Genomic DNA, 25,517 nt, shown 5'->3' with positions numbered 1-25,517 from the left:
AAGCTACACAGAAAAACCCTGTCTCAAAAAAAAAAAAAAAAAAAAAAACACTGGCTGCTCTTCCAAAGGACCTGTGTTCATGCCTTCTTCTGGCTTCTGAAGGCACCAGGCATCGTATGTTATGCAGACATGCATGCATGCAAACAAAACCCTCATAGACATTAAATAAAACAAAGAAATCTAAAGGGGGTTGCCTGCCCTGGATGACCCCCCATGGAGAGCCTCACCCTCCCTCGGGAGCAGAGGGGGGATGGGATGGGGTGGGGGGATTGGGAGGGTTGGTGGAGGGCGGGGGAGGAGGGAAGGGAGAGGGAGCTGGGATTAACATGTGAAATAAGCTTGTTTCTAATTTAAATTAAAAAAATAAAAAACACAAAGGGGTTTGCTTCAGCAGGCAAAGCATTTCCCACAAAACCTTGGCACCCTGATCCCTGGCACCTATGGCACCTATGTGAATGCAGGGTGGGTGTGCTGACACAAGCTATGTTATCTGAAAGAAGAGAACCTTGATTGAGAAGATGCCTCCGTAAGATGTATAGGGTATTTTCCTAATTAGTGACTGATGTGGGAGGGACTGCCCATTGTGGGTGGGGCCATCCCTGGGCAGGTGGTCCTGGGTTCTATAAGAAAGCAGGCTGAGCAAGCCATGAGGAGCAAGCCAGCAAGCAACACCCTCCATGGTCTCTGCAACAGCTTCTGCCTCCATGTTCCTGCCCTGTTTGAGTTCCTTTTCTGGTTTCTTTCAGTGACAGACTGTGGATGTGGAAGCGTAAGCCAAATAAACCCTTTCCTCCCCAGGTGGCTTTGGTCATAGGGTTTCATCACAGCAACAGTAACCCTAACTAAGACAGTGGGTTTGTCTGCCCACCTGTAATCCCAGCACTCAGGAGGCAGAGACAGGAAATCCTCAGATCAATCCCCTGCCTCAATATGTTACATGAAAAGTGACCGAGGAAGACCTCTGGCATGTACTTCTGGTGCACCCACACATATATGAATGCACATGCACACATATGCACTGCAGAGACACACATGCAAATCTCTTTTTAATGAAAAGTTGTTGTAGGTTGAGCTCAACCCCCTAGCTCTCCTGCTGGCTTGCAGTCTGTCTTCCCACAGCATTGGTAGCATGGGGTCTTTGCCAGATACGGCCATCCATGGAACTCCTATCTTTCATCATAAGGAACTAGTGAGTTTTTTTCATTTACAAATTACTTAGTCTTGGGACTGGGGATGTGGCTCAGTGGCTAAGAGCACTGGCTGCTCTTGCAGAGCACCTGAATTCTGTTTCCAGTACCCACACGGTTGCTCTGTCTGTAACTCTGGCACCCTCTTCTGGCCTCTGTGGGCACCAGGCACACACACAGCCCACATACATACATGTAGGCAAACTTTTTTTTTTTTTTTTTTTTTTGGTTTTTCAAGACAGGGTTTCTCTGTATTGTTTTGGAGGCTGTCCTGGAACTTGCTCTGTAGACCAGGCTGGCCTTGAACTCACAGAGATCCGCCTGCCTCTGCCTCCTGAGTGCTGGGATTAAAGGCGTGCGCCACCAACGCCCGGCTGGCAAACTCATATACAAGTAAAATAAAAATAAATAATCTCAGCCAGGCGTTGGTGGTACATGCCTTTAATCCCAACACTTGGGAGGCAGAGGCAGGCAGATCTCTGTGAGTTCGAGACCAATCTGGTCTACAAGAGCTAGTTCCAGGACATTCTCCAAAGCCACAGAGAAATCCTGTCTCGAAAAACCAAAAATAAATAAATAAATACATACATAAATAAAAATAATCTTAAAAAAGTGGGGGGGGGGGGAAACCTATCCAATCTTGTGATTTATATATAGCAACAAAAGTGAACTCTGGCCTGACTGGGCAATGATGGTGCACACCTTTAATCCCAGCACTTGGGAGGCAGAGGCAGATGGATCTCTGTGAGTTGGAGGTCAGTCTGGTCTATAAAATGAGTTCCAGGATAGCCAGACTGTTTCAAAGAAACCCTGTCTCAAAAAAAAAAAAAAAAGTGAACTCTGACAGCAAGTGACTACTTGGTCACCTTGTACCAGTGATATCACCCCTCTTCACCCTGAGTCTGTTTTCTTTTCTGTCGAAAGGTGCCAATGGTGTCTGCTTCGACCAGGAGGATGAAAGAAGCTGTGCACCTGGCTACATATGCCAGGGCTGTGGACGAAATACGGCCACATGGTCTAGTGCTACCCAACAGAGCTAAGACGGAGAGAATGCATCACGTTGGAGTGATTCATAAAACCTTCCCAAAGGAACTGCTTCTTTTGTCCCGTCTGCCAACTAGAAGGAAATAACTCCGGGTCCCAGAGGGTACCAGAACCACAAGATGGAAGGCTTTGGTCCTTGGCTCACTCCATAGGAAGCACAGAGCATTTGTAAACCTCCGTTGTGTTAGCCTCTGCGTTGTAAGGGTCACATGACTCCATGAGCGAGCGTATCCTTAATTCCTCTGCAGTTAAACAGGGCCGGCGGCTGTCGCCTATCCTTGTGGCCGTTGTACTATTCATCCCATTCTTCGTAGTCACTGGTTCTCCCCGTGCCCGCTCCAGGCTCTGCGTCTCACTTCCTGACCCTCAGCCACTGTCTGGAGGATATCCCTTGTACCCACTCTTGCTGGAGCGCCAAGCCTGCTATATGCCACACCTGGCCAAACATCTCCTCAACAATTACTCACAAACAGACCAGCTTTTCCTACCACTCACCCCCTCATTTTCTCTGGTCGCCGACTAGAAACTGTAACAGGAATGTTGAACCAACCCAAGCAGGATCCCAAACGCCCCATCAGGAGGAACTGCTCTACAACTACAACTCGGTGAAGGTAAATAATTTGCTCGGACCCAGCAGCTATGAGGAGTTGAAGCCACAGCTGAGAACAGGCTGCCCTGGTCTCAAAGTTACTTTGCTTCAGCTAGGTTTTTCAAGACAGGGTGTTAAGCATCCCAGATGGCTTTCAGCTCACCATGTCGCAGGGGATGCTCTGAGCTTCTGCCCATCCTAGCTCCTCCTCCCCGGTGCTGGGGTCATAGGAGGATAGGCCCAGCCCAGTTTACTCAATGCTAGGGACCCAACCCAGGGCTTTGTGCACATCAGGCAAACATCCACCAACCTCTCCACACCCGCCCTTCTAGTGCAAAGTCTTAAGCAGCAACAGCAACAGCTGTCTTCATGCAGCCCCCCCTTGCTATGCGCCCAGCACATCCTGGTCTCTAAAGTATATAATCGAAGCCGCTGATTCACACGAACTGCTAAGGTGGCTTCCTCTCTGGTCTCCCAACTCCATTCCGCTGAATACGGTGAGGTCCTATTCTTCCCTGCTCAAAGCTCCCCACGGGCCATCGTCACTGCTAAAATAAAGTTTGTATTCTTGTCCGAGCCTTAAAGGCCTACTGAGCCTGGCCCCAGCCCACCTGCCCCACCTCAATTCCTTCTCTTTCCCCACTACTCAGACACACACACACACACACACACACACACACACACACACACACACACACACACACACACGCCCTACCTCAGGCCATCCTCTCTGCCTCAGGGCCTCTTCCTCCTCCTTTACACTAGATGAAGTGAGTGCTGCTGGGAGATCAGATCTAGCTAGACTCAAGAGCAGCACTTTCTGATAGAGCTAGCTTGAACCCCCAGCTAAAGTGGTCCTCTCTGGTAGTGACTCACTGCTGACATTGTCATCTCTGCACAGAGCACTGGGCATTACCACCTCCTCGGTGCCGAGGGCCCAAAGCTCTACAAACAGATGTTGAGTGAATGAATGAATGAATGAATGAATGAACACCAAGATGAACAACTAAACAGGCTGAGCATCTCTAATGTGAAAAATCAAAAACCTCTGAGTCAGTGCCACAAGTGGCCCGTACCTAACTTCCTGTGGCTAACCACTGTACACCAAAGGTGTATAAAGCTACTGCAAGCTATGTGAATAATTGAAGTTGGAAGTACCAGTGCATTTTGTTTTGATTTGGGTCCTGTCCCCTCAATTCTTTTATATGTAAATATCATAAAAAAAACTGGGTTCTGGTTTGTTTGTTTGTTTTGTTTTTTGGATTCTTAAGAAAGAGTTTCCCTGTGTGGCCCTGGCTATTCTGGAACTTGCATTGCAGACCAGGCTGGTGTCCAACTCAGAGATCCACCTGCCTCTGCCTCCCGAGTGCTGGGATTAAAGGTGTGCGCCACCACTAGCAGACTCGAAAATTTGTTTTTTCTTTTTTTTCCCCCGTCCCTACCCCCCGAAAAAATTGTTTTAAATGAAGGACTTTTGGGACGTTTAACCTGAACAGAAAACTAAATATTTGTGCGTGAGTGCATGCGTGCATGTATGTGTGTGAATAATACCCTTAACTTTGGCTGGGGGTTGCATAAATCTCAGCCATGCCACACAGCCAGGAATCACAAGACAACAGTAAACCCATGTCCAGCACCATGGGTCCAGGGTTCCTAACCTCCTACAACCCACTCAATCTGCAAGACTTGCCCCTGGAGGGGGGTAGGGCTGCAATTGAAGAGAAACGTGTGTTTGGGAACCACAGCCTCTGCTACTCTTGGAGTTATTTGTGAGCTCGACAGGAAAAAAGAAATCTGAGCAGTTACTTCCAAGGCCCCTCCCTAAGGGTCCTCACTCTCCAGACAATTCCGGTCCCCAGGGGACTGGGCAGATCTGGGGTGGGGCGACAGACATTCCTTCAGACTTGGGCTTGCAAAAAGTCTGAGGGTCTCTCCAAATGCCAGCTGCAGAGCCACAGGTTGGAGCTCTGCTGGGACCCCCTGGGTGGAAGCCCAAATCTGCACGCTCAAGCTTCTGCGGCCTCACCATGCTAGACACACAGTGACCGCGCCGGGCCCCAGCTTGCTCGTGTGCACTATGGAGAGCCTTTCCCGGACATCGGCTAAAGCGAAGAGAAAGAGCTCCCACTGAGGAACGTGGGGCCGGGCCTGGCACTCGGGGGGCCGCGAGCAGCGACGTATGCGGCTTTGGGTGACCGTCGTCCTCGACGGCTGAGCCCAGTGGAGCGAGAGTACCCCTGAGAGCTTGCTGAGCCGCAGGCCGCGGGGCCCAGGAGGGAAGACTCCAGTGGGTACGCACCGCCGGTGCGTTCCCTTCCCGCCCAGACCTGGCCCAGCCCAGTACGGCGGGGTCGCCCGGGGTGCAGAGAGACCCCAGGACACCCACACAACTCCAGCCCGCCTCTTAGCTCCGCGCGCCCGCCCCGTCTCCGCCCCGCGCACGCGCGGCGCGAGATCTTACCTTCGCGCGCCTCCACCGAGGCCGAGCGGACACAGCTGAGGGGCGGGGCGTACTCTTTGGGGCGTGGAAAAGGCGTGGCGACGTAGGGGCGGGGCTATGGCCCGACCAAAGAGAAAGGCCTCCGCGGTGCGGAGTGGAGGGGGAAAAGGCGGGATCTTAGGGGTGAGTCCTACAGGCGAGGGTGGGTCCGAGGCGAAGCGAGCGCCTCCTGGTGGAGAAAGGCGCTACAAGGCTGAGCGAGGTGGGGCGGGGGGGATGGGGTTCGAGACTAAGACAGAGCATGCGCCCTGCGGTGGGGAAAGGCGACCCTCCGAAGGGGCGTGGCGTAGCCGAGGGGCGTTGAGGGGGCGTGTCTGAGGCGCCGCAAAGTGCCCGCAGGGTGGGAAAAGGCTTTCAGCCGCTGGAAGTAGCCATGAGGCGTGGCTCAGGCGGGGGCGGGGCCAAGGCGGGGCCAGCGGGGCTCAGCCAAGAAAGGGTCTCTGCACAGTAAGTAGGACGTGCACGACTAGGTCCTCTGCTCCGGCTTCTTCCTGGAGGTCACCTTTGTTGCTCTGGACCGCCCTGCACTCGGGTGAAAGTATCTCAGCTGCAGAGGTGCGAAACCTCTGCGTTCTGGCCAAAGATTGCCAGGCTGTGGGTTGGAGGGATGGCATTTCTGCTGGCACTCAGAGCCACGGTAGCAGTGCCGAGGCTTTAATGCTGTGACCCGTGGAGAGACTGCCTTCCTGATGACAGAGCGGTCCTGCTCAGCACTCTGCCATCTGTTTGTTCACCTGTAAAATGGTGGTGTGGGACTGGAGAGTTGGTTTAGCGGGTAAGAGCGCTTGTTGCTCTTTCGAGGATCTGGATTCTATTCCCAGCACCCACATACATACAGGCAAAACACAAACATATAATTTTTTTTTTTTTTTGGTTTTTCGAGACAGGGTTTCTCTGTAGGTTTGGAGACTGTCCTAGAACTCTCTTTGAAGACCAGGCTGCCTTCGAACTTAAACAGATCCGCCTGCCTCTGGCTCCCTGAGTGCTAGGATTAAAGGGCATGGTGGTGCTTTAACTGCTTCCACCGCATCCTACAAGCTCATCTGGTGGTCCTTGTCCTAAATGGAATGAAGAGACATCCAGACCTTCTAACCAGCTGCATGTAGGTCTCCTGATGTGTCTTCAAAATAGTACCTTGGTTCTAGCCTGCCTCTAGAGTGTTCGGCTTGTAAAGCATCTTTAACTTTATAGGTTTGCATCTGTAAAGTATTCAGAAATACTGAATACAAGTATCCAGAAAGCTTGTTTTCCAAATGGCACACGCACTCAGGAGGCAGAGGCAGACAGATCTCTCTGAGGCCAGCCTAGTCTATCTACATAGTGAGTTCCAGAACAGCCGGGGCTGTGTAGAGAAACCATCTTAAAAACAAAAACGAAACAAAAACATCAACCACTAGAGAAAATAGTAAGAACCAGTATTACATATAACAGCCCAGTAGAGTATACCTAAATCCCAGCACTTGGGAGGTGAAGGCTACACACAGTGAATTTGAGGCCAACCTTGGGCTACATGAGCCGCTGTGACACAGAAAAAGATGACACTAACATGTTGAGTTGGAGATGGCCCAAGGGTTAGGAGCCTTTGCAGTACAATCGTGAGTTTGGGAGTTTGGATCTCAGCACCTGTGTAACAAGCCTGCCAGCAGCCCACAGTGGAACGCCAGCTCCTCTAATCTATAGTCATGCAGCTACATACACATACACTTTTCTTTCTCTCTCTCTTTTTTTTTTTTTTTTTTTTTTTGGTTTTTTCAAGACAGGGATTCTCTTTGTGTAGCCCACTCTGTCCTGTAACTCACTCTCTAGACCAGGCTGGCCTTGAATTCAGAGACCTGCCTGCCTCTAACTCCAGAGTGTTGGGATCAAAGGCCTGTGCCAACACTAGTTGGGTGGTGGTGGCATTTACCTTTAATCCCAGTGCTCAGAAAGCAGAGATAGGTGGATCTCTGTGAGTTTGAGGTCAGCCTGATCTACAGGGCGAGTTCCAGGACAGTCAGAGCTACACAGAGAGTCCCTGTCTCAAAACAAACAAAAAAAAAAAAATCAAAGCAAAAACAAAAAAACCTAAGACAATTGGCTTCAAAATTGAAATTAAAAAAATTTTTTTGATTTTTCGAGACGGGGTTTCTCTATGCTTTGGAGCCTGTCCTGGAACTCACTCTTTTATTTTGAGACATGGTCTCACATTGCAGTCCAGGCTAGCCTGGAATTATGTAGCCCAGTGCAGTGGAATAACCCTTTGTACCCTGAAGATTTGTCACTGTGACTGGTTTAATAAACAAGCTGACTGGCCAGTAACTGAACAGGATAAAGCTAGGCAGGAAAGCCAATTTGAGAATGCTGGGAGGAAGAAAGGTGTCCGAGGAGTTGCCAGCCAGCCAGATAAATCAGACACATAAAATGGGATAGAGGTAAAAGCCACAAGCCTTGCTTGGGACAGCACATAGATTAATAGAAATGGGTTAAGTTGTAAAAGCTAGTTAGTAAAAAGCCTGAGCTATCAGTCAAACATTTATAATATCCATCTCTAAGTGACTGAGCGCTCACTGCATATTTATGTAACTTCTTTTTTTTTTTTTTTTTGGTTTTTCGAGACAGGGTTTCTCTGTGGCTTTGGAGGCTGTCCTGGAACTCGCTTGGTAGTCCAGGCTGGTCTCGAACTCACAGAGATTCGCCTGCCTCTGCCTCCCGAGTGCTGGGATTAAAGGCGTGCGCCACCAACGCCCGGCTATTTATGTAACTTCTAAGGAGACACTAGTCATTAGAGTACTGAACAGCCCCCCCCTAAAAATTTATGTTCAAGTCCTAACCCCCAGTACTTGTATATGTGAACTTGTTTAGAAAAAGTGTGGAAACCCGGCAGCTGTAATTAGTTACTGATTTCAAGATGACATCCCAGAATCACAAGGGTCACTGAATACAATGATGGGTGTACCAAGGATAGGGGACAAAGAGACATGGAGAATGCCATGCAAGAAGAAGCAGAGACTAGTATTGGACTGTACAAACCAAGGAACACCTGGGGCCACCAGAAGCTGCAAGGAGTCCGGCCCTTGAGGCCTATCTAGACCTCTGGGAAAGATGGAAGCAGCAAGGCTTTCTGCTGTCGTGAGACAAGGTCTATTCCAGGCTGGTCTGGAATCCCTATGTATCTGTGGATGCCTCAAACTTGAGTAGTCCTGTCTCTGCCTTCCAAGTGCTGGGATTACAAGTGTGCATCACACCTGCTGCTCTGCTTCTTAACAGTGTCCCATGAGCCTAAGCTAGTTTCCAACTCCTTGTGTAGCTCAAAGTGCCTTGAATTTCTCATCTTCCTGTCTCTGCCTCCCAGATGCATGGATTACGAACTACCATCATGGTAGTTTTAAGTGCTGAGGCTCAAACCCAGGGCTTTATGCAAGGAAGAGCGCTAGGTGGGCCCCTTCCAGCTGAAGCCCACACATCTCTTCCGCTTGCCTCTTTGTAGTGCAGCAGCTAGAAGCCCAGCCAGACCAGCTGCAAACACTGTCCCACTTGCACAGGTCAGCACAGGGCCAGCTTTCTTGTCCTCTGTAAGGCTGTCAAGGGTTGGCAGGCTCAAGTGAGGCCTTGAGTAAGATCTGATGCCCCCTGCTGGTCGCTGCTGGCCCCAGGTACACATGAGGCGCTCAGGCATACAGGAAGGCAGAAGACTCTCGTGCAAAACAAAACCAAAATTTTAAATAAAGTGGAGAGCAATTGAGGAAACACCTGACACATGGAAAAAGGGCAGTGGCCACACTGCCAACAAAGGGACATCCGAGATCCAAAGCCCAGAAGCCAAGAGCTGGCCTCAGAATACTTTTTAAAAATCAGTGGGGCTGGACAGATGGCTCAGTAGTTGAGAGCACTGACAGCTCTTTCAGAAGATCCTTGTTCAATTTCCATCACCCACTTGATGGCTCACAACTGCCTGTGACTCTAGTCTTGGGAGAGCTGGCACCCTCTCTACAAGCATGCAGATTCAGGCAAATACTCATAATCATATTTACACATAGAAAAGTGTCTGCTCATGCATGTATGTGTGCATGGCTGCAAGTGCTCAGAAAAACCAGTCATTGGATTCCTCTAGAGCTGAATGAAGCTAAAGGCAGCGGTGAGCTGCTTACCTGGGCGTTAGAAAGCAAACTTGGGTCCTTTGCAAGAGCAGAATACACTCAAGTGCTGAGTCATCTCTCCAGCTCCTATAATATTCTGACACCAAGTCTCAGTATGCAGCCAGGGCTGACCTGTAATTCACCATCTTTCCATGTCTACTTCCTGAGTACTGGAACTACCAGTAGGCACCATCACATATGGCAGAATTCTAATTAAGGGAACCCTACAGGTCTGCACATTCTGATTTTCAGCCTCCATGTATAGTGGGCAGCAATGTGATGCAGAAGGCCCCTTTGACACAATCCTCTTGTGTTTAGTGGGTAGGATCCGGCAGCCTTTGGTCCAGAACCTTCAGGCTTAAGCAGCATTTATTTTTTATTGTTTTTCTGCCTGGCCTCTGTGAACACACACCCTTTCACACTTGGGCTTGTGTGGTGGTCTATCGAGACAAGTTTCTCCAGAGCTTTGTCCACTGAAAGTCTATGACACAATCAGTCTGCCCTAGTGACTCCAACTGTCACGAGGATGGGAAAGACTCCTCCAGACATGATGGGAGGTGTGCCGCCCTTAGAGCAAAAGGAGCAGGTTCTCCTTGGATGACACGATGCCCTGGCACCCGAGAGCCGAGCAGCCATGCTGCCAAAAACACATCCGTCTGACATATACTACACAAGTAAAAACATTTATTTTTTTTTTCATCTTGAAAACTCTGGTCCCACAAGGTCAAAACGTCTTTCAGTTCACAGTCTTAGCCCTTCAAAAAAGAAACCTTTCAACTGAAGGTAAGGTTAAGAAACATCAGAGAGGCACTGAGGAGACAATGGTTTCTTATAAATCACTACTCCTGATGGCCAGGACTTCCAACTGACAGAGCTCCTCTTCTGTCACAGTCTTTGAAGGAAAAAGAGGGTATATACAGATAGCTGCTCCCTCCAGAAGCCACCAGGGAAGGACTCTGAACCTGAGTCCAGCGCAGAAGCAGAAGACAGGCAGGCTGGCCCAGTCTATGATGTTTCAACTTCCCCACAACACAGCCCAGCAGGTTTCCAGAGCCTGCCCTACCTGAGGGGGAGACTGGTTGAAGACATGGAAACCAGGTATGCAGGCTGATTTCCACTGCTGCCTCTGGGGTTCAGAGAAGGGAGAAGGGTGTGTGAGAGCCCCTCGCCCGCCACGGTGAGTCCCTCACAAGGGCACGTTAGTGCTGGTCAGCATATTAGTAGAGCGATGTATTAACATTTTCAAAAAGCTGTTTATCCTCCCAGTGTCCCCAACAGTCCACTCAAGCTGCAGCTCAAAAATTTGCTAGCAACCAGGAAGGACTCCTCTGGAAGGTACCCAACAAGGGCTAGTGTGAACAGCATGCAGACTCCCCTGCCCAACGGTGAATCTGGGACTCCTGCCAACCCGACAGGCAGAGCTGACCCCAGGCCACAAATTCAACCCAATCTGTGCTTTAGGGGCTGTGTTTAATAAGGATCACTTCGTGGAAGAAGGTAGGTCTGGGTCCCTCCCACAAGGAGGAAGGATGGGCTGGGGGGCCCTGGAGTGTCTGCTCCTGTCTCCTGGCTGTGCAGCACCTGGACTTCCACAACAGTGTGATGTGGCGCCCATTCACTGCTTCGTGTGCTCAGGCTGTCAGGAGAGCCGGGCAAGGGGAGGGCAATGATGCTCCAGGAGCTGCCAGGGAGCGCTTTGCCTCCTTCTGTGGGCCTGGATGAGGCGGCTCCTTCCCAGAAGTCATGAAGAAAAGGTTGTGCATCAAAACTGGACCCAGCCGGTGCCTGGCTGAGACTGGTTGGAGGGTGACCTGTGAGGGGAAGACAGGGAGGGTGGTAGTGCCCAGCTGTTGGAGAGCAGACCCTGGGCATCTTTTTGGGCAGGAGCTCTGAGCAGGCAGTCCCCAAAGGGTCCAGAGCAGTGGACAGCAGATGTGGCTCAAGGATCCAATCTGGTCCGTGTGTAGATTTTAGCTGTCTCTGTCTGTTCCTTTACAGAAGACAGAGCTGTGCTGGAAGCTCCAGAACTTCCCATATACCCCGATGACAGGAACCTGGCATCTTGCCACACTGACCCCAAAGGCAGGCCATAATGTTCAGGAGATGCCTTGCTTCAGAGGTCCTGTGAAGATGGCCCAGGACTAAAATCTGGGTCTGGATTCCTGACCCAGGACAGCACTTGGTGAGACCCAGACAAGCTTGCAGAAGGTCATCTCAGGCAGTAGGTAACAGTGAAAAGTTTTACAAAGAGGGCAGTATGCCACCCGAGGCAGGGACTCTGTCCCATGTCTGCCATGAAAATGTCCAACCAGCAATTCCAGAGGACTCAGGGGAACAGCTCTGGCCCCACCCAGTCCAGACAGTTACCCTCCTCACCCTGTGGATTTGGTGAAATCACCCCAGATATCAGCAGTGGCGGCGGCAGCAGGCTTAGACTGTGGCCAGGGTTCTGTGGCACTTCCTAGTGATGTCCCAAGTCCAGTGAGGGAGAGAAAAGAGACAGGGAAGTCAGAGCTACCTTTCTGGTGGTCTCAGTTACTAAATTTTGAAATCTGGTGGCCAGTCTCATGACTTCAGGCAGCTGAGACACAGTGAGACATGCTTTGGGGACGAACAACTCCAGAGAGAGCCACCTCTCCACCACTTTTTTTCACGGATCCCTGGTGGCCCCTAGAGAGAAAGCAGGAGCCACATACAAGGTGAAGGGAGAGGGTGCCAGGGAACACGAATCACCCTGTGTCCTGCCTTGGCTTCTGGAGTGGGAATGCCTCTCCAAACCCCAGAGGCCCTTCCAGAAAGCCTCCTGAACCATGTGGACCAACCAGCCAGAGCTATATGCCACACACTGCCAGGGAGAGCCTTCCAGTCGAAGCCACACAGAAGCTGGCCTTGCACCTCTCTCTGCCGGGGCAGGCTTACTCGGGGCTTCTTGGCACCTTTCCTACGTGGCCATGGCCGGGTTGCCATTTCTCATCTGCCTTGGGCTGGAAAACCAGATAAAACCAAGGTCCTCGATGGGGGCACTTCACAGTTCACTGAGTGCTAAGCATGCATTATCTCATTTGAACCTCACCACAGCCCCTAGTCAGGCTGGGATTAGTTGTGTGACTGTGCAAGTCATTTGAGTTTCTTATCTCTCATTCGGCTGATAGGACAATTTCACAGGGCGGAATGAGCATACAGATCTGGCATGCTCAGCTCAGGCCCAACACACAGTGCCATTAAAATGCCAATGAGCCCAGGCTGGCACCCGGTGAAAGCGCACAGTGGTCAGCATACTCCAAGTGTGGTCCCTGGCTTAGCTCGGGTAACTTCACCGTAAAGAACATCACTACCTCAGTCTACACACGGGGAAGCAGGCACAGAGAAGCAGGCCACTAGGAGCTCGAAAGCAGTGAGCTAGTCTGCATTGTGCCTCAGTGGCTCCAGAGCAGACAGCAGCAGCAGATGGCAGCGGGCCTACTGTCTGACACCGTCTTACTGCACGCTGTGAGCACTAGCATGGCAGCCACGGAGAGCAAGGACTCCGTGCTGTACAAAAGTCCTGACTTAACGATGCTGGATTTGGTTTTTCAGCTTTATTATTATGGTTTATGAAAGTGTTAATGCAGGTTCCACCTGTTTACCAGAATGTGACTCCATCCATCCCAAGTCAAGGAACACTTATGCTATCTCCTAGGCCTAATCCTCACATGCACTCAGACAGGGCCCAGGAACCAGGGAAGGCTGAGACACACACAAGAATGTCCTAAACATCCAGACCGCTGCTCCTGTCCCTGGCAATGCCACAGCCGGTGTCCTGTGAGCACACTCTGAACATAATGCCAGAAGAACCATTTCCTGATGCGGGCAGAGGCTGGTTTCAACTCTGGCAGTCTCCTGGCCAAGCTCACATGGCTGAATGTTGGAGCTGGACCTCCAGAGAGCAGAGCCAATGTCAGAGACTCTAAGAACCAGGAGCACAGGAAGGACTCCTGCATCACTCCAAACCTGCTGACAATGCTGTGGGAAAGGGCTGGTGACTATCCCAGCTTGGTGGGGAAGTGTAGAGAAAGGGCTTCCCAGCACTGCCCAGTGGGAGCAGCCCCTCAGCTTCCCAGCTCCTGCTGCTGCACCAAGGAGCCCACAGCAGATCTGCCCCGTGGTGTCTCAGCTTCCCAGCTCCTGCTGCTGCACCAAGGAGCCCACAGCAGATCTGCCCCGTGGTGTCTCAGCTTCCCAGCTCCTGCTGCTGCACCAAGGAGCCCACAGCAGATCTGCCCCATGGTGTCTCCTGCTCACCATGGTACACTGACGGTTGCATCGACCTCAGAGCAGCTTCTCAAAACCTGAGCCTCGGTCTCACTCTTCTTTCTACCTACAATGCCAACACCCCTGTCCCGGTGGCTTTCCTTCAGAGTCCAAGTTCCTCCGGAAAGTCCCCCAAGGGGGATGTTTTCTGGCCCTAGTGATCTGGGCCTGACACATTTGGTTCACCTCTCCCACGACGACATCTGGGTACAGACCACTTGATAACACACTGAGGCCCAGACACTTGAACACTGAGGACTGTGTCACAGTCACTGCCTATCAGGACAGGACAGGTGGCTGAAGGGGAAGAAGAAAGATTATGGAATAGAGGAACCTCAAGTGTATGCAAGACACACTCTGTTGCCACCATCTAGACAGGCAGACAGACAGACAGACAGACAGACAGACAGACAGACACACACACACACACACACACACACACACACGGGTACAAAGTGGGTGTGAGAAAGGAAAGCGACAGGATCACTTCCGGGGCTGAGGCTGACAGGTACGGATGCAATGGTCACCACAGCACTCACCTGAACCAGAAATAGCTGCCGGCTGGGTTGGAGAAGCCCCGGCAGACAACTGAGGGATGAGGGTGGAGGTCTTGCCCCCTGGAGGAGGGGGAAGCAGGTTCAGCCCTCCTGTACTGGCAGGCCTGGTTCTCGGTGTCCCAGATGCTCCTTCCTTCTTTCTCATGTTCTAAAGAGAAGAGCAGAATACAAATTAGTCATCATGCCACAGTCATGATTACTGGAAAAACCGTAAGATCTCCAGTCCTCAACATCTGTACAGCAAACCACAGTCCAATACAGCATCAGCAGGAGCTATAGCCACGCCATCCCTATTTTCCATCTAGTACCAATGCGGTCAGTGTAAAAACCCAGCACCTGATCTCACTTGTCATAAGGAAAGTACACAACAATTACAGCCACACACCATTCTGCCCCATGGAAACTGCAGAGTACTGACGAGGACAGAGCAGCTGGAGCATTCATGCACAGTGGGGCAAGGGAAGCCAGTCAGCGCGCTGCTGAAGCATCCACAGGCACCCGCTGAGTGCATCACAGGTCTCTGCAGTCTCATCCTGAGGCGCCGTGCTCAACAAAGACGTGAGCTCGGACGTTCAGAGCAGCACCATCCGGAGCTCACCAGATGGAGTTCCCCAGTGTCTATCCTCAGTGAGACAGATGAGCTAGGAGCACATGGCATGGTCCATCACAGAGGACAAGCCACCACAGGCAGCATGGGAAACTCTTACCACATGACACTGAATGGGGGGGACCATATATGAAAGAGATTAAGTCTCCCACACAACTCACAAAAGCAAAGCACAGACCCAATCCAGGGTATCTGAAGTCAGGGAAGGAAGCTATCAGAAGTGGGCAGGACAAGGGCTCCCAACTCCTCAGTCTTCTGCTTCTAGGGAAGTCCCATGCTTTTAAAGTAGAGAGGTGTGTGTGCGTGTTCATACATGTGACTGAGGATGCATGTGAGTATGGGGGTCAGAGGTCAACCCTGAATGCCATCTTCAGAAACACCTGTCACCTCCTTGAGTCTGCATCTCTCGCTGCCCTGGAACTCACCACTTAGATGGGATGGCTGCCCAGTGAGCACCAGGGGCCTTCTGTCTGTCTCCCTAGCTCTCCCTAGCATGCAGGTCTTGAATTCAGGTTCTCCGACTCGCAAGGCAAGCACTTTACCGACAGTCATCTATCTTCCCAGCCCTTGTTCGGTTTTGAAAAATTCACTCTGTTCCACATTTATAATCTGGACACTTTTCTGCATGTGACACTTTGATGCAACATAATAAAGCAGTGAGCACCAGGTGTGAGCCGGAAACCAGCACAAGCCACGTGGACGAGGACAGCAGCTCTGCGTGCGAGCATGGCAGAGGCAGAGGTGGAAGGCCCAGCATCCTCCCCGTGCACCCCGTTGGGCCAGCTATTTCTGGTTCTCCTATCCTATCCCCCCACCCCAGCCCCAGCTCTGTGTCTCAATCTCTCATCTTTACAAAGGGAGATCCTGAAGCCGTATGAGAAATGCCTGAAAACACTACCTGGCCCACAGCTGGCGCTCATTAAATGTTAGTGTCTTCCAAGCAAGAGAAAGAATCACAGTGCCACCAGTCCACTGGATTGGCCTTGCATTTTCTCAAGGGCCAGCTGGCCAACGTCAAGGTCCCAAAGCATCACCAGCATGAAGCAGGAAAGAGAAAGAAATGGTGAGTAAAGAGGAAAAGCATTTCAGAGTCACACACTTCCTCCAAACAGACCCCTTTGGTCCTGGTTCCCCAATGCCCTCCAACTCCACCGCCCCCTCTACTCCAGGAGCCAGGGAGTGACCATGTCTGGGCACCCAGTTCACCATGACCTGTGGCAGGGGATGCTGGATGCAAAGCACACAACAAGAAGACTCGAGGAGCCAGGACAATACCACCAGCAGAAGCTGCCCCTGACTCCCAGCACCCTCCTTGATGCCTTCCAGCCCAGCGTGCTCCCAAACCTTCCTCACTCAGGCATGAGGTCAACATACAGCTTGAGATAAGCACAATGAACCTCCTCATCACTCCATTAGCCAGGACAGAAACACCAGAAACACTGGTACTGAGTGGCTACCCTCTGACCCCCCATGCCCGCCCACAGGTCACTCTTTCCAAGAAGGCTTTCTTTCCATGGGTTCCTGCATTCTGGGCCATGTGTTTTTCCTCCAGAAGTCCTAGCAGCAGGGCTGCTCTCGTCATAGGGTCTCTCCTGCCCTTTTGCAATCACATCTGTACATAGTCAGCTCAACTTGGGAAGCCATGGAAGGAGAGGCCCGGTGCTCTGCGGGAACGAGGCCAAACTACTGGATCAATTACGGCTACATGGATGGAACTGAACTATGAAAGATTTGGGGGGTTGGGAGGCTTTGGGCTGGGTGGATTCGAGTCACAAAACCATGGTCCATACAGTCAAGGGAGGGCGGGACTCACTGCGATGTTGATCTTGATGGTCTGGCCCTCCTTGAAGCCCAGGTCCAATTTGGGGCCTTCGTCTGGGTTCTGGGCTTGTTTTGCAAACTCACTCTGCTGTTTCACCCACCTGGGGAGGACCAGGAAAAGAGTGGTGAGGCAGGAACAGCAGCTGCCCTGCATTCACACGCAATGCCTTCAGTCCAGGAGTCCGTGCTGAGGCCAACTTCCCAACCGGTAGTCCAGACCCCAGTTCTGAAACTCTGAAGCAGCAGCACGGATATCAGCTCCCTTATCAGCACCATGGTTTAGACCAGTGGTTCTCAACCTGGGGGTCGAATGACCCTTTCACAGGAGTCACATAGCAGATATCTGCATTATGGCTCATAAAAGTAGTAAATTTAGGCGGGGGTAATAGTCAAAGGGTTGTCCATTCACTGTCCTTACCTGAGCTCTAATATCAGTTGTAAACATTATGACAGAAGCTCATTAAAACAATTGATGTAGTATTTTCTTGAAAATTAATATGAATTTTAATAAAATCTAGAAAGCTCCAAAAACTTAGTTTTGAAGTAGCCTACCCTTTCCCTCTAGCCCCTGGCACGGCCTGTGCCTCTGGCTCCACCTGGACACTCCTATATTCTGAGACAGGACAGATGTCCAAAAGCAAAGGGCAGCACAATGCTGCCTACCCTCCCACAATGCTGCCAGCAGCCACCTGGGACAGGGGTGTCCACACAAATGGTAGGCACTGCCCAGCTACCACCTGCACTACCTAGCAGAGTCCCAGGATGCCCTGGAAATGCTAGCCCCACTTGTGGCATTATAAAGAAGCAGAGCCTTAGAGTCACAGGAGCTCAGAGGCTGCTGAGGAAGAGTTGGGACACTACTGAAAAGCTTAGGCCAGCTGACATAGGTGGCACACAGCTTTGGGGACCAGCAGAGCAGAGAAGGCAATCTGGAGGGGGACTGATGGGCTGGTAACAAACAAAGCAGTCACTTAACTTTATAACCAGAAAGAGCTGTTATGTCTTGGAAAGAAGGGAAGAGAAGCAGGAGACAAGAATACGTGTCCCAGCCGGGCGTTGGTGGCACACGCCTTTAATCCCAGCACTCGGGAGGCAGAGGCAGGCAGATCTCTGTGAGTTCAAGACCAGCCTGGACTACCAAGTGAGTTCCAGGACAGTCTCCAAAAGCCACAGAGAAACCCTGTCTCGAAAACCAAAAAAAAAAAAAAAAAAAAAGAATACGTGTCCCAAGAGGTACTCACTTGAAATGGTCTTGTAATGCCACGTTGAAGTCAAAGGCATCCCCTCGGTCCCCAAAGCCAATCCCAATAAAAGCACGTCGCCCTAGAAAGGTGACAGCCATCAATCTCTTGTTTCAGAGGCAAGGATTCTGCTTAGAAGAGTCCTCCAGACCCACACATACCGTTTCCATCTTCAATGCGGACCACGAAGTACCGGCTGGAGTCAGTCACGCTCTCCACAGCTGGGCCAGGAAACTGGTCCACTGGGGCCTGCGCGAAGAGCTCCCCTGTAAGTACAGGGTGAGGGAGGTGATGCGGGGTTCCCCCAGCCTGATGTTGTATGCACCAATAGGGCTTTCCTGTGGTGAGCCCCACCAGGAGGGCTGGACAGATGGGCACTACTCCAGGATTCAATCAAATCTATTCTAGCTGAAGGGACAATGCCAACATGAAATGGAAAACAGTTACAAGTGGCTTACTGGTCACATTCACTCACAGTTCAACAGTTTTTACTTAAGTGACAAACATTTCAAAATCAGACTGCTTTAAAATAGCCCCCATTTCTGCAGCTTTGGGGGGGTGTTGAGATAGGGTCTCACTATGTACCTCTGACTGTCCCAGAACTCACTTACATAGACCAGGCTGGCCTCAAATTCACAGAGATTCCCCTGCCTTTGCCTCCAGATGGGCTTAAAGCATGTGCACTATGCCTGGCCTTGACTTTTCTTAAAGATTAAAAGTTCTACCTATGCTGGGCCTCCATCCCCACACAGAAACTCCACAGTAGGGCTGCCAGCACCTGCCCAGTAGCTTATTCTATTCGTATGGCCACTCAAAGGCTGAAGGTGATGGGCCCAGCACAGGTGTGTCATACCTCAGAAAGACCCAACCCCAAGGAAGGACTGTAAGAGGGGCCAGTGAACCTTGCAGAAAGTAGGGACGTTAGAATCCCACAAAAGAGTCTAACACTAACTCAGTTCAGTCTCAGAAACGAGGCAAAAGAAGACCCGTCTTTAACTGCTGGATTAGCGTGCATGGATTTGTTTCCCGGAAGGGCATAAAGTAGGCACGGCGGGGTATGCCTATACTCGCCATACTTCAGATAGAGGCATTAGGATCAGAAATTCAAGGTCATTCTTAGATACACAGTGAGTTCCATACCAACCTGGGCTACACGAGATTCTATCTCAAAAAGAAAGAAAAGGCACCCTTGTGTAGTGTACCCTTGTGGACTCTGGGTTCCTGTAGCTGCAGCGATGACCACAGATCCAGGAGCCTTTATGTTGGGCTCTGAGATCAAAGGTACATTCTCAGTGCCCTCAGTGTCTGATCAAACGCACCCTTGTTTTGTTGCTTGAGAAAGGATCTCCCTATGTTCTGGGATTACAGGCTAAGTCCAGTGCTTTAGACGCAGCTGAGTCACCATCGACAACCGAGATGAACGCTGACGGCTCTGGAGACTGCAGCTTCTCGCCGCCTTACCATTCGGCATTTAGATGCACCTAAAGACCTTTACCTTGCAGCAAAGGTTCTGCCGCCGGCCTGAGCAGCCTTGGCCAGGGCAGCCTCTCTCTTCCATGGGTGGAAGCTCGGGTACCTTAACCCAACCCATGTCCTGTGCCTTTACCTGAGGTCCTGTCCTCCAGCTTGATGTAGGCCACCTTCCCTTTCGCAGTGATCCGTAGCCGGCCACTCCACGATGGCTGGTCCAGCTGCCATTCTGACGCCCTACGAGGACAAAAAAAAAGCACTGAGCTTCCTGCTCCATTCCTCCAGTGCTGGGGAAGAGAATGGGAAGGGCTGCTTGTTCAAGAACACAGCCGAAAAACATGTTCTGCAATAGCAAGGATAGTAACTAACGTCTTCAAAGGCCACACAACTTCTGCTGAGCATTTGGACTATTCTGATGACATCATGGGAAACAGCCGATGCTGTGTCACACACAGGGGCTGCTGAGATGGCTCAGCAGAAAAGACGAACTCCACCGTCTGACAACCTGCTTGCACACATGGTCCTCTGACTGCCACCTGCACAGCAGCACACATGCACAGATAGATGCACACGCATAAATGTAGTTAAAACAATGTTTTCTGAGATGGGGCTCTCAATGTGTAGCCCTGGCTAGCCTGGAACTCCCTTTGTAGACCAGGCTGGCCTTAAACTCAGAGATCCACCTGCCTCTGTTTCCGGAGTAATGGAATTAAAGGTGTGTGCCATCATGGGACCCACATAGTAGATGAAGAGAACTCCTCCATGTTGTCTTCTGACCTCCATATACACGCCATAACAGGCATGTACCCACACACATACACACAATAAGTAAGTAAACTACAACCAAACTTATTACAGGGGCTTGAAAGATGACTTAGTAGTTAAGAGCACCCACCAGCTATTCTACTTGAGGACCCAAGTTCAATTCCCAGCACCCACATGGCAATTCACAAGGGTCTATAACTTTAGTCCTAAATGATTTCTTCTGGCTTCCTCAGGTGCCAGGCACATTTGTGGTACCCAAACATACATGCAGACAAAACATCCATATACATACAAAAAGTAAATTTTAAAATAAAAAGAAAGCCATAATAGCTATATAAACATATAATACAAAAATAGCTAAATAGGCCAGGCGGTGGTGGCGCATGCCTTTAGTCCCAGCACTTGGGAGGCAGAGGCAGGCGGATCTCTGTGAGTTCGAGACCAGCCTGGTCTATAAGAGCTAGTTCCAGGACAGTCTCCAAAGCCACAGAGAGGACTGACAGCCTCCAAAACAATACAGAGAAATCCTGTCTCGTAAAACCAAAAAAAAAAAAAAAAAAAAAGCTAACTAGCTATTTTTAGCAAGTATCTTCTGAATATGGCTGCATCTCAGTAACTACACAGACACTGAAATATGGGACTCATAATTTGAAACAGTCTTCAAAAATCTCCAATCATGTAAAGTTGTAAAAAATATTCTTAGCTTGTGGGCATTCAAAACCAGCAGCTGCAGCTTGCTGGCCCCCCACTCTAAAGACCATAGACCTTCTCCAAGAGGGATTTCCTTCCCAGCTTCCTGTCTGCAGAGGAAGCAGCTAGGGGCCTATTGTTTCTGGTAAGACACAGTGATGCCTAGCTGGAGAGAGGGGGAGAGGGAGGGAGAGAGGGGGGGAGGGAGGGAGGGAGGGAGAGAGAGAGAGAGAGAGAGAGAGAGAGAGAGAGAGAGAGAGAGAGAGAGAGAGAGAGAGAGAGAGAGAGCATGAGTGTGCAGGAGGAAAACGGGGTGGTTAGGAAACATATTCTCAAATGTATTCCAGGAAGGAAGGAACACAAGGAAACAAGGACCCCTATCAATGCCCTCTCTGGCTCCTTTTTAAAAAGCAATAGTGTGGCCAGGCATGGTGGTGCACTCCTGTAATCCCAGCACTAGAACTTGGAAGGCAGAGGCAGACTCGAGGCCAGCCTCGTTACAAAGCAGATGCCAGGACAGCCAGGACTGTGACACAGAGAAACCCTGTTTCAAAACACACACACACACACACACACACACACACACACACACGCACGCACACAAACACACATATGAGATAGTGTATTCAGGAGGGAAAGAAGGCAGATGGCTAAATTTGAGGCCAGCCTGGTCTACAGGGTGAGTTCCAGGTCAACTAGGGCTGTATAGAGAAACTCTGTTTTGAAAAAGAAAAAAGAAAAACAGCAATAGTGTCACATTTTAGTTGCAGCAGCACAGAAAAAAAAAATCCTCAACAGCAAGCACCACGGGTATTTCCAGAAGGCTTTTCTGCCAAGTTTCTAAGCAAATATCAGTTCTCTAGAACTCCTGATGGCAGCTGCTGCAGGGCCACAGCTAACAGTTTCTGTTCCTCTTCCTGGCGCAGTGGCCTTTAGATCCAGGCTAAGGAGAGCCCTAAAAGCTAAGTGCAAGGCAAGCAGTTTCTTCTCTACCAGCCTGGTGGGTCCCTGGCGACCCCGCCCTCCGGAGGACAGCACCAAGAGGAGCCAACCCGCACCTACTGAATGAAGACCCAAAGATCCGGGTAGACAGCCATCTCTGCTTCGGTGGCCGGTCTCCAGTTTAATGACAGAAAAGGAAGGGAGAAGGCTGGGGAGATGAGCATGTCCTGGGCAAAGTTGAAGACCCGAGTTTGGATCTCCAGAATCCAGAAGTCGGGTGTGGCTGCAGGTACCTGCACACCCGCCACCGTTGCTGAACAGCTGCTCTAAATGAAATAGCAAAGTCCAGGTTCAGTGAGAGACCATCTCGAGGGAGCAGCAGAGACAGTGAGAAAGCAAGCCGCTCACTGGTCCTCCTGGGGCTTCTGCGCCAGCGCACAGGCATGCGCGCCTGCGCACACATCATGCCAACGCGCACACATCATGCCAACACACTTACACAAGGAAAGCACAGTTGTTGCTTGCTGACCCGAGTTCTTGCTATTTTCATGCTATTAAAAAAATCATCTAACTGACACGGTAAATGTTCAGTAAGATACCCATTCGGAAAATTTGCTATGTGCCTGTGTTACACCAAGTGCAAAGGACAGATAAGTAGATGCTCCCACATACTTGTGGTACAGACTAGTTTCAGATAACTTAGACACACATTGCCTTCGCAGCCACGCTTACTGGGCAGTGGTGATGCACACCTTTAATCCCAGCACTCGGGAGGCAGAGGCAGGCCATCTCTGTGAGTTCGAGGCCAGCCTCGTTTACCGAGAGTCCCGGGACAGACAGGGCTAAGCAGAGAAAACCTGTCTGAGTAGTGAGGGGAGGCGGGAGTCACCCTTCCTAAGTAGCAATACCCCGCCCATCACAGGGCACAGGCTACATCATTTATATCAACAATACCTTTCTAAAGAAGTATTTCCCATCTTATGTGGATAGGAAATGCAAACACTACGGGAGGTATATAGCAATGGCTGCCTAACTTTGGGTCTCCTAGAGTCGAGTCGAGTCCTGGGTCCCCTTCAGAGACACTCCGTGTGTTTACAGGCAGTGTTGTTTATTTGCCTCAGGTGAGGCTTACTCAAGCCAAGGGCAGTGGGGTCCTCCCAGCTGCAGCTTGTTGTGATCGGTGGGGTGAAACTGGGGCTAAGAAAGCCGGAGGTAGGGAGGGGTCCCTCTGATGGAGTCGGGTTCCCGCGAGTGGCAGGGCTTCCAAGGATCCCTTCCAGGCTGTCGGTTAGCGCTTTCCCACGACCCATAGACCCCGGCAGCCCACTCGGGTCCCCAGGAGCTGGCTGTGACGCAGCCCGCATGCCCGCAGCCCGCTGACAGCTCACGACCATCCTGGGTCTGGCCCCGACAGGAAGCAGCCACTGGGCTCTGTCCCTTCCTTCCATAAACGCGACAGCCCATCCTTGACCCCCGCAGTGCAAAGGTTAAGCCAGGAACGGTCACCTGTAGCCACGGTTGGTGGCCCGCGGCGGGATGCGGTAGACATGGACCTCCGGCTTGACACAGAGAACCGACTCGTACTCGCTCTCCTCCATCTCGACCGCCAGAGCTCATCCGACTTCCGGCTTCTTCCCCGCCCCCTCGGGACCGGAAGTGACGCGACTCTATGACCAGCTCAATCTAGAGCAGCGGCTCCCGGCCCTTGGTTGCTCCTCGTCGAGTGCCCTCTGCCGGAAGCCTCGGATCAGAACATGAGGCTTCTGGAGAAATCTCGCTCCACCACCCTTTGTACTTTTTATAACCTACTATGTGCTCAAGGACCCAGTGTTTGTTTGTTTGTTTGTTTGTTTGTTTGTTTGTTTGTTTGTTTGTTTTAGCTCAACAAGAATTGAAATCAAAGTTGTGAACTAAAAGTTCTTGGGTGTTTTAGTCACTGTTCTATTGCTGTGAAGAGATGCTGTGACCCAGGAAACTCAAAGGAAGCATTCAGTTGGGGCTTGCTTACAGTTTCAGAGGCTTAGTCCATTATGATCACGGTGGGGAGCATGGCTGCATGAGACACCCGGTGCTGGAGAAGCGGCTGAGAGATTTACGTCATTATCCTGGGGGGCGGGGTGGACCACAGGAGGGGCTCAAAACCCTTTCCCATTATCCACCTCCAACAAGGACACACCTCCTAATCCTTCCAAGCAGTTCAGCTGGGGACTAAGTATACAAACATATCAGCCTGAGGGGAGACATTCTCATTCAAATCCCGTATATGGGGTAAAGCCACACCCGTGTGAGACATTGTATGAGGTTAATTGGTTGTGAAAAACTGGATTATTCGAGAGGCAGATGGATCTTTGTGAGTTCGAGGCTAGTCTGATCTACACGACTGACTCCAAAACTGCACAGAGAAATCGAGTCTCAATAAATAAATAAATAAACACACACACACACACACACTCAAAGGAAGGAAAAGATTATTACAAGTTACAAGTTGGAAGCTGAATTGGTTTGGCTATCTTGACCCTCTAAGTATTCATTTATTACCCGCCTCTGAATGTGACTATTAGATAAATCCTTCTGGAATGCACACCAATGAAAAGGCTGAGAAGGAGGCCAATAACTGACACTTCCCTGCTTTATCGTGACCCACCTGCCTGATGTCTCCACCAAGGGTTTGAGAAATGCCTTGACTTACGGCCAGTTTTTCATCCCTGTGGTGGTTTGAGTAAGGGTGGCCCCCAAAGACTCAGATACTTGAATGCTTGGTCATTAGGGAGTGGTGCTACTTGAGAGGGACCAGGAGGTGTGGCCTTATTGGAGAAAGTGAGTAACTGGGGGGTGGGCTTTGGGGTTTCAAAAGCCAAAGCCAGGGTAAGCGGCTCTCCGGGCATTCTGCAGATCCAAATGCATAAGTTTCAACTACTTCTCCAGCACCACGTCTGCCTGCATGCCACCATGCCCTCCACCATGATGAAAACGGACTAAACCTCTGAAACCGTAAGCAAGCCCCAGTTAAATGCTTTCTTTTTGTAAAAGTTGCTGTGGCTGCCGGGTGTTGGTGGCGCACACCTTTAGTCCCAGCACTCGGGAGGCAGAGGCAGGCGGATCTCTGTGAGTTCCAAGCCAGCCTGGTCTACAGAGCGAGTTCCAGGACAGCCTCCAAAACAATACAGAGAAACCCTGTCTTGAAAAACCAAAGGGGGGGAAAAAAGAGTTGCTTTGGCCACAGTAATAGAACATTGACTAAGACAGTCGCCAAAAACCTGCGGTGGTGGCACACACATTTAATACCTGTGTATCAGGCTTTTTTTTTTTTTTTCTTTTCTCTTTTGGTATCAGGCTTTCTTTTGGGCCACCAACCAGCTCCCAAATAAGGACACATACAAACACACACACACACCTTAAAAATAAATCTTTTTAAAAAGGAAGCTTCATCTGCATGCTTGTCTAGATAAACCATGAGAACACTAAGTTGTATGAACATGTTTCTGTAAAAATCCCAGAACAGCAAGTTCACCAAAAAGATCATTGCCAAGGGCCACAGTCTAACAGGAAGGGCTGATGATGATAGCCAAGGCATTTGGGATTCCTTTGTGGGCTGAGATAAATGTCATGATGTAAAACTGGGAACTCAACCCAGTGACTGTGCTAACAGCCACTAAGTGACAAGTGGGTTTTCTCTGTGTGTGTGTGTGTATGTGTGTG

General features: G+C 50.6%; 2 protein-coding genes and 1 long non-coding RNA gene across 4 annotated transcripts in view; 1 reads left to right on the top strand and 2 right to left on the bottom strand.

Annotated features, from left to right (window-relative positions):
• The window catches only part of Crocc (ciliary rootlet coiled-coil, rootletin), a 49,081-nt gene extending 43,756 nt beyond the window's left edge, over positions 1–5,325 (bottom strand). Inside the window, exon 1 of one of the 2 annotated variants that reach the window (XM_040757524.1) lies at positions 5,282–5,325. The gene's annotated coding sequence lies outside the window, so the exon portion shown is untranslated. The remainder of the gene's footprint in view (positions 1–5,281) is intronic. The other variant, XM_040757526.1, reaches the window with a different exon arrangement.
• On the top strand, positions 720–2,279 carry LOC121144161. The gene is made up of 2 exons (XR_005881471.1): positions 720–769; positions 2,112–2,279. It is a non-coding gene; the product is annotated as an uncharacterized LOC121144161 (long non-coding RNA).
• A 4,777-nt stretch (positions 5,326–10,102) lies between the features above and the next one.
• Necap2 (NECAP endocytosis associated 2) lies at positions 10,103–23,480 on the bottom strand. Its single transcript, XM_040757522.1, has 8 exons — positions 23,325–23,480; positions 19,558–19,658; positions 18,113–18,217; positions 17,952–18,033; positions 16,703–16,811; positions 14,265–14,430; positions 11,812–11,896; positions 10,103–11,246 (listed from the first exon to the last, which is right to left on the bottom strand). Exons 1-8 carry the CDS (start codon positions 23,414–23,416, stop codon positions 11,198–11,200), a joined length of 789 nt encoding a protein of 262 aa, XP_040613456.1. The 5' UTR covers positions 23,417–23,480; the 3' UTR covers positions 10,103–11,197.
• Positions 23,481–25,517: the final 2,037 nt, after the last annotated feature.

Source organism: Mesocricetus auratus, unplaced genomic scaffold, assembly GCF_017639785.1.
Source record: "Mesocricetus auratus isolate SY011 unplaced genomic scaffold, BCM_Maur_2.0 Super-Scaffold_100014, whole genome shotgun sequence".
In the NCBI taxonomy this organism is placed as follows: Eukaryota; Metazoa; Chordata; class Mammalia; order Rodentia; family Cricetidae; genus Mesocricetus; species Mesocricetus auratus.
The sequence above is the reverse complement of the archived record's forward strand: the minus strand, read 5'-3'. Positions and strand labels throughout refer to the sequence as shown.